Source organism: Dromiciops gliroides, chromosome X (genome assembly GCF_019393635.1).
Source record: "Dromiciops gliroides isolate mDroGli1 chromosome X, mDroGli1.pri, whole genome shotgun sequence".
In the NCBI taxonomy this organism is placed as follows: domain Eukaryota; kingdom Metazoa; phylum Chordata; class Mammalia; order Microbiotheria; family Microbiotheriidae; genus Dromiciops; species Dromiciops gliroides.
In genome coordinates this window covers 77640733-77655089 of record NC_057867.1, presented here as the reverse complement: position 1 = coordinate 77655089, position 14357 = coordinate 77640733, and the positions used below count along the sequence as shown (strand labels likewise).

At 41.3% G+C, this 14357-nt stretch overlaps 1 protein-coding gene across 1 annotated transcript; it reads right to left on the bottom strand.

Annotated features, from left to right (window-relative positions):
- Window positions 1-4196: 4196 nt before the first annotated feature.
- Window positions 4197-5432, bottom strand: LOC122734001 (mortality factor 4-like protein 1). The gene is made up of 2 exons (XM_043974688.1): window positions 5189-5432; window positions 4197-5104 (listed from the first exon to the last, which is right to left on the bottom strand). Exons 1-2 carry the CDS (start codon window positions 5430-5432, stop codon window positions 4197-4199), a joined length of 1152 nt encoding a protein of 383 aa, XP_043830623.1.
- Window positions 5433-14357: the final 8925 nt, after the last annotated feature.

Below are 14357 nucleotides of genomic sequence, written 5' to 3'. Positions count from 1 at the left end.
ATTTTCCTGATAGATTCTTTGTCCTCTCTATCGGAGGTGATCACCCATTTGTAATAGAGAACTTGCTTGGTTATCCCTGAATTCTCTCTAAGACTCTTTGCATATACTGTGTTGAAAACCTTCGGTAACTGTCCTAAAATATCTAATCATCATAACCAGACATTATGAAAATGCTTAGCTAGAAAAAAACAACAGCATTTCCAATAATCTGGAAGGTAGGGGTGTTCAAGGAAGACTAGCACCTCTGGTATAAGCGCTTGCTTGCAGAGCGCTTTTCTGCTTCCTTTATTTTCATTTTATTTTTTTCTAATTTTTTCCCCAGGGGCAATGAGGGTTAAGTGACTTGCCCAGGGTCACACAGCTAGTACTTCTCAAGTGTCTGAGGCCGGAATTGAACTCAGGTCCTCCTGAATCCAGGGCCAGTGCTTTATCCACTGTGCCACCTAGCTGCCCCATGGAGCCCTTTTTAAAAAAAACATTATTATTTTTTAAAAACTATTTTATGTTTAATTTATGGAATTGTGTTGTTTAAAAATCTAAATGTAGGGGCAGCTAGGTGGCGCAGTGGATAGAGCAGAGGCCCTGGATTCAGGAGTACCTGAGTTCAAATCCGACCTCAGACACTTAACACTTACTGGCTGTGTGACCCTGGGCAAGTCACTTAACCCCAATTGCCTCACCAAAAAAAAATCTAAATGTGGGTTTTAATCTGTCCCTTACACAGTTTTTGGGGGGAACTGGCCAAAATCACTGATAATTTCACCAAGAGTTTAGGCTTTTAAGGGTTTATTAAAAGATATAGGGGGGCAGCTAGGTGGCACAGTGGATAAAGCACCGGCCCTGGATTCAGGAGTACCTGAGTTCAAGTCCGGCCTCAGACACTTAACACTTGCTAGCTGTGTGACCCTGGGCAAGTCACTTAACCCCCATTGCCTGGCCAAAAAAAATAAAAAAAAATAAAATAAAAGCTATAGGGGGCAGCTAGGTGGTGCAGTGGATAGAGCAGCAGCCCTGGATTCAGGAGGACCTGAGTTCAAATCCAACCTCAGACATTTAACACTTACTAGCTGTGTGACCCTGGGAAAGTCACTTAACCCCAATTGCCTCACCCCCCCAAAAAATATATATATATGATAGTAAAGAGAGAGAAAGATTGAGAACAGATTCATTATAACATGGAAATCCTAGCCTTCCTAACCGCTCACATGAAGTCCTGCCACCAAGCCAATGTCTCAAACCAAAAGAGCCCCACAGAGCCCTTTTTTTTTTTTGAAAGTGAGGCAATTGGGGTTAAGTGACCTGCCCAGGGTCACACAGCTAGTAAGTGTTACGTGTCTAAGGCCGGATTTGAACTCAGGTCCTCCTGACTCCAGGGCCGGTGCTCTATCCACTGCACCACCTAGCTGCCCAGCCCACAGAGCCCTTTTAAAGACTGCTCATCCACTTTTGGTGGCTACCTGATTCACCCAACTCACCAGTGGCTCCTACTAGTATATGCAGAGGCCACACCCAGGCAAAGCATCTCAGCAGATGGGCTAAACCAGGTAGAGGCAGGCCTCAAATCTGTCAGTGAGTTTGGGGGGGGGGCGGGGGGAGGAAAGTATCTATCCCAAGCATGTAAATTCTTCCTATGGCAGAATGAGATCAGAACAATTTGTTCCAAGGGCCATGAAGGTGGCTTATGCAGGCACTGTGAAGCACTTAAAGCTCGATCAGACATCAAAGATGCTTCCCCAGCCATCCCTAGCCAACCTGACTTTTGTCTTGCCCCTGGATCTTTGGGCAACTCTGCCTCACTTCAATCCAATTCACAAGTATGTCATAACATCACCCTCTTTGCAAATGGACAAACAACAACAATCTGAACGAAACTGAAGTGAGGCAAACATTGCGAATGCAATCGCAATGATTGTGATTATAGGCTATAATTGTCATTAAGTTACTAGACCAGTCATTTAGAAAAAAACCTGCTCATTTTCCTTTCTGATGCATTTCTATTAATTTTTTCTACAGTATAGGTAAGAAAAGGAAGCACAAATGCCATTAATTATTTCCTCAGTTTAACACAGTTAAGTATCTGTACAGGACAGGCTGGATACCGAATAACCAAAGGCAAAAAGCTCATATAAAACAGTCAGCAACCAAAGTTAGGCCACCACTAGCAATGCAATGGATAAGAACTAGACCTCTGATTTCTCTAGTTTCAGGAACCAAAGTTAGACCTTCTCTACAACTTAGTGTACTAGGAAGCAGCCTAGATAAAGTACTGAGAATTTAAATTATTTACCCAGGGTCACATTTTGTGTCAGAAGCAAGATTTGAATCTAGGTCTTTCCAACTTAAAAATTCAGCTCCTTATCCCCTACCCTACATAGCCTCTTCTGACGTAAACTCCACGAAATATATAAAGGCCTGATATGAAAGCACTAACTTACAAAGAACAAACCTTCCAGATTTAAAAAGTTTCTGGGAAATAGTGTTGGTTTAATTTAAAAGTGAAAAAAGCATGGGAAAAATCAGAATCTTTCATATTCAAGTATTCTATGCAGAAAGCAATAGTGTTTAAGAACGAGTTTTATTCCCCTTTACTAGAAATACCTCACTGCTATGTAAAAGTGGCTGTGGGCTTCTTGAAGCAAGTCTTGTCCAGCTAGGAATGTTTCAAATATGAGCCAGGTTGGCCACTGAAAATTATAAGACCACCTATTAAGATCAGGAGCGACTGCAATTTGTACTGAAGGGCTTAACTACACAAATTAAGTCTTGAATCCTTTAAGTGCATATTTAAGTATTATATAGGAATAACAAACTATTTAATTCCTAACTCATATTCTTTATGTAGTTCCTATTTTTTTCAGGGCAATGAGGGTTAAATGACTTGTCCAAGGTCACACAGCTAGTAAGTGTCAAGTGTCTGAGGTTGGATTTGAACTCAGGTCCTCCTGACTCCAGGACAGGTGCTCTATCCACTGTGCCACCTGGCTGCCCCCAGGTTCCTATTCTGAAAACATTTTGAATCACTATGCTTGGCTCTTGATGCTATTTATTGGTCAAAATCCTAATTTTTAAAACATCCCCTATTTTAGGTTTCAAATATTAATTACTTATAATTATATAAGAAGTGTTATGACAAAAATCCAGTCTCTTTGCGCCTTAAGACTGTATATACTCAGTTAGAGAAGACAGATATTGGTTGTTGAAGCAGGGGACGAGTCAAGCTGAAGGAAAATTTCATTCACTTGTTCTAAACATTAGGTAGGGAGGAATGATTTCAGATATAGTATATCATATATACTTACTTCAGACATAGGTGTTTCCAATTAAAGCAGTTCATTTACAGTCCCATAGAACCAAAGAAGTACAAAAAAGAAACAAAAAATGCCCATTCGTGGGAAGACAGATGGCCCCTTTACCTCCTCAGCAAGTTCTAGGAATGATTTCTAAGTAAGAGTTAAATTGGGGGAAAAACACACTCACCTCTTTATTCCTAAAGATGACAAATTTTAAAATGTTCCCGTGGCTCACTCTAGAAATGATCCATTATTTTACTTCATTGCTTACAAAATCTAACCTGAGGCCAGGTAGGTTTGGGGGCACTAGGTTTAAACAAGGTGATAAATAAAGTTCACAACAACTGCATTTTCAATAAAGATTTATTTGGGGGATTGAATAAAGGAACTTTTGCAAATGCATGTTTCCTAGATAACTTCAATACTAACACATCATCATTTTCAACAATCTGGAAACAAAAATGTTGCCCCAGAAAGACACAGGTCCATTTCAAAGAAGGGGACATTTACTTCAACACCACAAAAGAAAATGAACACAAATGAGTCTTTACATATGAGAGGCTAAACCTTTGACACAATATGCTCTGTCATTAGTCATGAAAACAGATTGTAGAAGTGCTTATTGTAAAAAAAAAAAAAGCCACCAGAAATAAAGTATTTCTTGCCCATATCAAACACTGTACATAGTTCACTAATACACAAATGAGCAGCAGCTCTAAATGGAAAAGCAACTAAAACACCTTTTTTAACTTCGATTTAAACAAAACAACATCTTGAAGAAGCAATGGTCATGTTTAACACAAAAACAATTCCTTGTGGGGATTATCTGCTCATACAATTTCTTCAGTTACCAAAACCTAAGTAGAACAACAAATGCTACCGTCTTATACAAATACCATCAGAATTTTAAAATGCTTTACGGTGGTACTCAGGAGGAGCCATGTCATACTCATTGGCACTAAACAAAGCTGCAAAATTATTTGCTAAGTAATCTAAGAAACTATGCAAATGCTGTAACAATAAAGCCAAAGTTTGCTCCTCAAAATGTATTTCCCTCAGCATTTCTTCAGCTTTCACAAATAATCTCAAGAGATGGGGTGCTCCATAAATCTGCGACACAGGAACATCAGGCAGACTGGCCAAGATTTCAGCGTACTGGGCTCTCTCGAATCTGTAGAGCAGTTGAGAACCCAGCATAACATCGAAATAGGCCTTGATTCCCGCCACAGAGTCCCTAACATCCCGCAGCCACGTATCACTTGCATTTCCAGAGAGTCTCTCCAAACGTTCATAGTCCTCCAGAATTGAGTCCACGTTCTTCTTTGCAGGGAGACGAAACAGCTGGCTTTGTCGGACCACCATGTCCCAGTCATCCAAAAGCCATGGTTTCAGTTTCTCAGGAATACGCACTTTAGTTTGGGCATTTTGGAGGAATCCTAGATCGGGTTTGCTCATGTCGCTACAAGCAGCATAGGCGCCCCGGCCCAGTCTTTTCCGAGGCAGCATCAGGTCCCCACACTGACGCCGCGGTGGCCGCCCTCTTCCCCGAGCCGGTGCGCCACTGGTACTGGGAGCCTCTCGAATTTGAGTAATTCTCCTTTGGGTAGTTGGGGCTCTTTGCACTGCGCCGGCGGAGGCCGCGGGCCCTTTTGCGGTCTCCAGAGAAGAGGCCCTTTTCCGGGTAACCGGCCCAGCCAGAGTCCCTCGTGCAGGCTGCCCCTGCTTTGCTCTGTTAAGTTCTCGTAGTTTCCTCAGATTGGCCTTGTTGTATTTGAGCAATTTGCTTTGGGGGAGCCATTCGTCCTCCCAGTCAGCTCGGGGGGAAGGGCGCTTTTGCAAGGCCTCCCCAGTATCAAAGCCATCGGCATCATCAGCGGTTAGAGTGTGCACGATCTCACTGGTGCTCGGCTGGCAAGCATCAGCGCCCTGGGGCTGGGCGACGTGCTCGGTAACCCTGGCCCTGAGGGCAGCCCTTTCTTTCACCCCCAAGTACCGGACCTGATATTTCACCTTCCTGTATCTCACAGACACCTTCTTACACTCAGCTTTGTACAGGAAAGGCCCATGGAAGCACAGCACACGATCACCCTCTTGGAATCTGGGCTTCCTGGGGGGCTTTTTGCCTTCCTTCTTTGGGGCCATCTCTTAAGCAAAGTCTCGCCACCCTCCTCCTCCTGCTGCTGCGGCTGCTGCTGCTGCCCGACACCAACCTGCGTCTCAGTCTCTCAGTCTCTCAGTCTCTCAGTCTCTCAGTCTCTCGGGGCCTCACTTGGCGGGTGTGAGAGGCCTCTCTGCGAGCCCAGACGGAGCGAAGGCGACCGCAACCGGGGCCGGTGGCTCGGAAGAACCTGCCCACGTAAAAGTGCAGCCTCGTTAGCGTCTCAGCTCTCGCTAAGATGGCGTACACCACCTTCCCGCCAACCCCCGTGAGCTTGTCACATGACAAACCCCAGTCGATTCCACCAATGATAACCATAGATGACTTCAAATTTGACTAGCTCCGGCGGAACAAGCCCCTAGAAGGGGAGGAAGAGGAAATCAAGTCTCCACCCCACCGCACCCCACCCCACCCCACCCCCACCAAGCTCCATTCCAGCCCCTACCCCATGCAAAGTCTCTCCACCTCATCTACTGCTCACATTGGAATGAATTTAATTCCGTCCCATAAAGAAGCGGGAGAAAGGCGCAGGATGCAGTGCACCTGTGTGGGGTGCCCCTGGATGCCTCCCTTGGGGAAGACCCCCTGGAGCGGGCGGCTCCCCAGCTGCGTGACCCTAGAAGGACAGGAATGTGACCGGGGAAAATGGGGCTGGGGGACTGTCTGGGAAAAGTGGCAGGAGAAGTCCCAGCATCTTCTGGGAACAGCAAGTTGTACATTTTGTCTCAATTAGCCTCTTAATGTCCCGGCTTCATTCGCTTGGCATTCCCCATCCCCCACCCCAAATATCAAAATCTTTAACTGAGGAGCAGCTAGGTGGCACAGTGAAAAAAGCGCCGGCCCTGGATTCAGAAGGACGTGAGTTCAAATCCAGCCTCAGACACTTGACACTTACTAGCAGTGTGACCCTGGGCAAGTCACTTAACCCTCACTGCCCCACCAAAACAAAACAAAACAAACCAAAAAATCTTTACCTGAGCATTAAAAGCTGTCAATGACCAGTATGCAACTGATTTTCCATCCCCTTTCTCCTCCTATCCTACAAGAACTTTGTTCCCTTCAAGCGTGACCAATTTAGCAGTCCCTGGGCATGCCTTATAGTTTCCTGCCTCCATACGTTTGCTTGTGCTTTGCCCTCAGTTTGGAATGCTTTTCCTCTACATGTCTGTTTTTATTGGAATCCTACCCTATCATTGAAACCCCAGTTCAAATGCTATTTCATCCATGAAACCTCCACCGATGTTCCAGCCAAAAGGGATTGTTCCTTCTTTTAAACCCCAGCACCACTTTGCTTGTACCACAAAGATTAAGTGCTTGTAGTTATTTGTCACTGTTATATGTGTATTATTATTGTGTATGTCTATTAAGGCTCCATCTCCCCTTTGAGGTTAGAAGTTCTTCAAAAGCAGGCACTTTTCTTTTTCTCTGTAATTGTCATATTGCCTAGCCCAGTACCTGGCACAGAAAAAGTTATTTGTTGAATGAACAAATGAAATTTCAATTGATATAATGCAAGAGCTGAATCTTTTATATAAACAACAACATATGATACCTACATAAAGTCACCAAATCTGGAGATGTGTTTCCTTTGAGATCAAAAAGGGACTATACGAAACTAACTATAAAACAGTCAAAGGAAGTAAAGACAGACCTAAATAAGTGAAGAAACATTAATTGTTCATGGGCAAGGTCAAGTAAATAGAATAAAAATGACACTATTTAACTTAATCTACTTATTCAGTACTGTACCAAAGCCCCAAAAGAATATTTTATAGAGCTAGAAAAATAATAATAAAATTCATATACAGGAACAAAATGTCAAGAATCTCAAAAGTAATAATTTGTACAAGATTCAATTTATGTTAAGGATGTGGAGAGAAGGGTTGATCTTCATTTACAGAGACCTTCCACTCTGAAGAGAATCTAGGTCTTCCTTGGAGTCTAATATTACTCATTCCTGTCCTATGATGACTTCAGGAGGTAGTGGACGAGATAGAATGTCCTGGCTTGCTATATAGTCCAACAGGTTCACAAAGTGTTGAATAAAACTGAACAACAACACCCTGCTGGTGTTATTTATACCCAATGTGCTGGAGTCTGATCTTTTAACATTACATGGGCACCAATGTAGCTTAGACTGTTCATCTGTTTGTCTTGAATCTCCCTTTATGTCTCTCCTCACTCTCCTTTTCTGGTCAGACATTTCTCGGATAATATTATTCTACTTCTCGTGTGTAAACCATCATTGCAAATCACTGAAGCCTAAAGTATTTTTATATACAAATACTATGCCCACCTTCCATGGAACCTATGACTGACCTAGACCTACAATAAGTATTCAGTAAATACTTAAATGATTCTCAGTAAGAGGGTAAAGGACTTAATTTCCCCTATTTCTTGTCATCATGTGTTTTGATGTTATCTATTTTCTGAAAATATGTAAATATTAATATACTTACAGTTTTTTTTTTTTTTTAGTGAGGCAATTGGGGTTAAGTATTAAGTGTCTGAGGCTGGATTTGAACTCAGGTCCTCCTGAATCCAGGGCCGGTGCTCTATCCACTGCGCCATCTAGCTGCCCCTACAGTTCTATACCATAATTACTTCTCCAACAGTGAATAAATTTTTATTTTATTTTAATTTTAAAAATTATTAGAGGGGGCAGCTAGGTGGCGCAGTGGATAAAGCACTGGCCCTAGATTCAGGATTTACCTGAGTTCAAATCCGGCCTCAGACACTTGACACTTACTAGCTGTGTGACCCTGGGCAAGTCACTTAACCCCCATTGCCCAGCAAAAAACAAAAACAAAACAAAAAAAATTATTAGAAGTGTGGAAAATATACTATAGTATTAGATTATGAGTCAGGAGACCAGGGTTCCCACTTTGCCAGCTAGGTTGGCTACTTATAGGCAAATGTTTAGTGGCTAGAGAGGTCAGCCTGGAATCAAGAAGACCTGAGTTCAAATCTAACCTCAGGCAATAAGATGTTAGACTTACTAGCTGAGTGACCCTGGGCAAGTCACTATTTGCCTCAGTTTCCTCAAATGTAAAATGAGGATAATAATAGCACTTACCTCCCAGCGTTGTTTTGAAAATCAAATGAAATATTTGTAAAGTACTTAGCACAGCGTCTTATACATAGTAGGTGCTACATAAACACACATTTCCTTCCTTTTTTCTATCAGCCATCTGACCTTAGACAATCCATGTGCAATAATCAATCAATAATCATTTATTGTGAACATATATGAATATATGTATACACACATGCAGCTACGTGGCACACTGCAGAGATTGCTGGGTGTTTGCCTCAGTTTCCTCATTTGTAAAATGAGCTAGAGAAGGAAATAGCAAATTACTCCAGTATCTGCCAAGAAAATCCCCAAACGGATCACAGAAGAGTCAGACACAACTGAACAAACGACTGTGTGTGTACATGTGTGTGTGTATACACACACATATCCATGTATATGTGTGTGTGTGTATATATATATGTGTGTGTGTGTGTAATATATATATATATATATATATATATATATATATATATATGGCTATTTGATTGTTGATTGATTCCACATGCCTCACAGAGAAGATGAAACTTAAAATGGGCTTTGAAAAAAACCTAGGATTCCAAGAGATGGAAGTGAGGAGGGAGCTTATTTCCAGCAAGGAAAATAGCCTGCGCAAAAGCTAATAAATGGGAAATTAAATATCATGAATGGGGAACAGCATGTAGGTCAGTCTGACTGGATCATCGAGTACATGCAGGAAGGTAATTTATAATAGAGATCGAAAGGCAGGTTGTGAAGACTTAGAAGTTGTATTTGACCCTAGAAGTAATAAGAACCTGATGGAGCTTACTCATTGAGGGAGTGAAATGGTAACTCACTTGGCTGCTCTAGCCCTCAGTTTCCTCCTCTAAGGTGAGGAGGGTGAACTAAATGATCATTCAAGTCCCTTGTAGCTCCAAGTACTCTATTCCATCAATGGAAATCAATTCATAAATTAGTTTATAAAATCATACCGACAAGAGTTATTTATTTTACTGTGGCTATCAATGTGGTCACTTTAAAGAAGGGAGTAGTATAATATGATGAATTGTAGGGAAATTTATCTGAGGGGCCATCATGACAAGATTAAGCTTGATCATGTTTAATGTAACTGAGACAACCATGGTACTAATTTAGAAGAAAATATCTGCTCTACAACTTGATTCTAACCCTGTGTGTTGTCCTCTCTCCCCAAAAAAGGTCATCCAAGAAACATTTTCTTTATCAAGCTTGGCTTCTACCCATGAGTAGAACTCAGGTCCGTGGAAACCTAAGCACTAAGTATTAGGATATTGCTAATTTTAGAAGAACAACAAATATATTTCCAGAAAATAATAATTGTCATGTCATTTTGGCCATGTCATATGAAGAAGACCATATTATCCCTTATCCTAGCAGATTCTGTTTGATTTTTTCACAATTTTTTTGGCAGGGCAACGAGGGTTAAGTGACTTGCCCAGGGTCACACAGCTAGTAAGTCTCAAGTGTCTGAGGCTGGATTTGAACTCAGGTCCTCCTGAATCCAGGGCTGGTGCTTTATCCACTAGCTGCCCCCAAACTAGCACTCTTTGTTTTTGCAAGGCAATGAGGGGTTAAGTGACTTGACCAGGGTCACACAGCTAGTACGCGTCAAGTGTCTGAGACCAGATTTAAAGTCATATACTCCTGAATTCAGGGCCAGTGCTTTATCCACTGCGCCACCGAGCTGCCCCTCTGCTTGGGTTTTTGTTTTTTTTTTTAGTGAGGCAATTGGGGTTAAATGACTTGCCCAGGGTCACACAGCTAGTAAGTGTTAAGTGTCAGAGGCCGGATTTGAACCCAGGTACTCCTGACTCCAGGGCCAGTGCTCTATCCACTGCGCTACCTAGCTGCCCCTCTGCTTGGTTTTTTAAAGTCCATTAATCCATTTTGATCGTTTGGTAGATTGTTTCTTTTTTAAAAAACATTTTATTTATTTATTTATTTTTGTGGGGCAATGAGGGTTAAGTGACTTGCCTAGGGTCACACAGCTAGTAAGTGTCAAGTGTCTGAGGCCGGATTTGAACTCAGGTCCTCCTGAATCCAGGGCTGGTGCTTTATCCACTGTGCCACCTAGCTGCCCTCTAGATTGTTTCTTAGATGACCTTTTTGGGGAAAGAGAAGAGGAGAGAGGGTTAGAACCAAATGTGGAGAAGATATCCTATTCCAACCCCTTTATTCTACAAGATGGACAAACTGAGGCCCAGGTAGAGGAAAAGACTTAAGGAGATCATACTGCAAGTCTATGGCAGAGCTAGAACTGGAACCCAGGTTTCTTAGCTCCTAATCCTATGTTCTTTTCACTTCCTCACACTGCATATTTTAACTCATAACTATAGATATTGATGCAGTGAGAATGAATACGGGACCCTGAAGACATTTATACTTTAGAGGACCCCACATTTCTCCAGTGCCTTATCTGTTTTTCCAGGCTAACTGTTGGTCCTCAGTAATTCTCAGGTTCCCAGCTGCTTCTAGATAATTTTTAGGTCAGTAATCAGATAACTGTTTCCATTAGTTCTTGTCAACATGATCATAACTTTCTTAGTCCTCCTTGTAAATTTTCCTTGATCAGATTGACACTGAGCCTGAGTATGTATAGTCTTTTTGCATAGAAGGCCTTGTAGCAAGTTAAAAATAATTAGCCCAATCCCCTTGTGGGGTTTCCTTCCTTGCTGCCTTCTGAGGAATTCAACAAAGCAAAACCAGGCTGCTCATTTCTTTGACTGCAAAGCCATAAAGAAAACTTTATCAGAGTTCACAGTTCACCAAAAAGATGAAGTTAGATGAAAATAAATCGATGCCTTGGGCAATAAATGAGATTCTAACACATATAATGTGTTAGGGTTTTCAAACCCTTTAAAAATTTTAAATATTCAAAATTTTGGAAAGACTTCATATTTTAATAACCTTAAAATATCATTCTGATAAGAGGACTAGACCTCACCAGACTGCCAAAGAGATCCACAACACACACACACACACACAAGAAAGAACCTTTGATCTAATCTAATTCCCTTATTTCATACAGAGAGTTTTGTGAGGTTTACAAGCTGGAATCAGTATTTCCAATAAAATCTTCATTGGGGCCAATAGCAGAGGGAGAAAACTGGAGAGGACGGTCTGTGGATCAGATGCAATAGAGTATTGATATTCTTATGTTATATAGAAAATAAGTCCAAGCAATTAAAGAAAACTTTAAATTGTGATAGAAATATATTCAGGACAAAACAGAGTAACATTTATGTTATTGTGTTAAAAAATTTGGGGGTGGTTGTGGCAATTGGGGATAGGTGACTTGCCCAGGGTCATACTGCTAGTGTCAAGTGTCTGAGGATGGATTTGAACTCATGTCCTGTGCTGTATACACTGAGCTACTGAACTGCCCCTTGTTAAGTTGTTGGGTTTTTTTATTTGAAACAGCCTGCTTTCAAGCTTTGATGGGAAAGTACCAGTCAGTTGCAAGTACTTTGTCCACTAAGAGAGACTGAGCCGCATCCTTGATCTTTGATCATGTATGATTTTTGCCTATGTCTTTCTGTAAAGATTCTATCCAGGTGAATCCAACATGGTAGGGGCCTTTTCCACTTCTTTTAACAATTCATGGGTGCCAGTGAATCACTTGTGGCACCATTCTACCCATACATGTCCCCGAGGGAATCATTACTGGAGCTATGCTTCAGCCTATTTACACCGTGGGTCTTTTGCATTATGTAGGGAGCCCCAGAGAGAGGAACCTTCATCTACCAATGTATATTGGCAACTATTTTGCAACTTATAGCCTTAAAAAAAGGTGGTGGGCGGCATTAAAACGTTAAAGCTCCTTGTCCAGGATCATACAACCAGACTGTGTCAGAGGCAGGACTTGAACCAGGTCATCTACAATTCAGAGGCTGCTTCCTTCTTTTCTCATGGGTAAAATCTTTGAGGTCAGATATTTTGGGGGTTTGTGCCTCCAGGGCCTACTAGTTCAGTTCCTGGCACGTAAGAAATGCTTAACAACTTTTTTTCAGTTGAATACACATTCCTCCAATTAGGCAATTTAGGAAAGATGTAGCAGAAAGTAATGTGAGCAGAATAAAGAGAACTACCCAGGCAAAGCTGGGACATGTATCATGACTGTTCTATTTTTGCACTTTTTATTTTATCTGAATAAATCCTGTGTTCAAAGAAAAACTTCTGAGATGTGATCACTCGATCAGTTTGAGAAAAAGAATATTTGCATTATAACATGCACACATTTTAAAGAATGCAGACCATAAAAGTCAGTGTTCCTTCAAATTTCCACGGAAACAAGAAGCGTCTATTTTAAAAAATGAAAGAAATCAGACACTGAGGAGGACAGGGGAGAAGAGACATGAGCTCCTCCTCATGAAAAGTGATAGTAATAGGAATTTTAGTAAATAAAGAAAGCTTTCCCCCCAGTTTTCTCAATTCTTTTTTACTTAAAGGGTGGTTCACAGAATCTTTAAGTGTGACACCAGAACAAGGAGGCAGGAAGATCCTAGGAGGCACATCTGGGCTCTGTGGAAGGAAAAGCTTCCTAACAGTTGTTCTTTTCCCCTCACTGGAGGTTTTCTAGCAAAAGTTATATGAACACAGGGCACAGTAGGCCTCTAAATCCTTTGAGCTTTTGGATTCTTTTTTATTTAAAGGGCAATTCATAGAATATAAAAGCCAGGCAGAAATAAAGTACAAATAAGCACCAACTACATATTATGGTATGTTTCTAAAGAAATGAAATTTTATTATTTCATGGACTCTAGCTAAGCTAATGAAATGCAGTCAAGTATACGTTCATAAAGTACACACTTTCATGGAAATGATCTAAATTTGTCATATGATTTGCTGAGTTGAATACTGAAAAGGGGGTTTCAAAATATTATCTTTTAGGCAGAGAAACAAACCAGTTGTAACCTTGATTATTTACTCTGCCCAAGCTGCTTAAGGAAGGTTTTGTCACGCTAAACCAAAGCCACTTCCTCCACAAATCATTTACAAATCTGAATGAGTGGAATTCAAATGCAGTTTACTCTAGCAGTAAAGAAGCAGGAAATATAAGGATAATCTGAGTAGAGACGGCAATCTTGTTGGGATGATGACAATTTGACTGGATTCTATGAGCAATAGCTCCCAGGGTACAAGGTTACAAGAAACAAAGAAAGGGAACAAAGAGAAAAATAAAATCAATTTTGGAAAGGCTAAGGGAAGACACTATAAAGGGGTTCTTAAGTCGGGGCCCATGGACTGGGTTTTTATAAACAACAAACAGGTGTATTTCAATATGACTGGCTTCCTTTTTTTGTAATGCTATGTACTTTAGTTTATGCTAAAACATTATTTCTGAAAATAGGTCCATAGGCTTCACCAGCCTGCCAAAGAGGTCCATGACCCCAAAGTTAAGAATTCTTGGTATAAGAGGCAGATGATAGACTGAGAAGAAAGGCAGGAAGCAAACAGTATAGGTTTAAAAAATAATTTTGAACAGCAAAGTGACATGTATGGGGGTAGGGGAGGGAGGGGGTTATGAGTTGGGACAAAAGAGAATCTGAGTACTAACAAGGTCATTATATCCTTTGGGAATGAACAAAAACTCAGAGATAAATGGTAGAAAATAAAACGCAAGCCAACAAGGTGAACCAAAAGATGGAGGGATCAAGCTAGATTTGGGGAACACTACTCTCTTCTGTTTCTCTTCCTACCCATCTGAGCACTCCCCACCTCTGTCTCCTTTACTGGATCCTCTGTCATATGTCCTCTCCTCTTCTCCCTCTACACTATTTCACTTGCTGGTGTCATCAGCTCCCATTCTCAAATCTCTCTCTCCTGAACTCCAGTA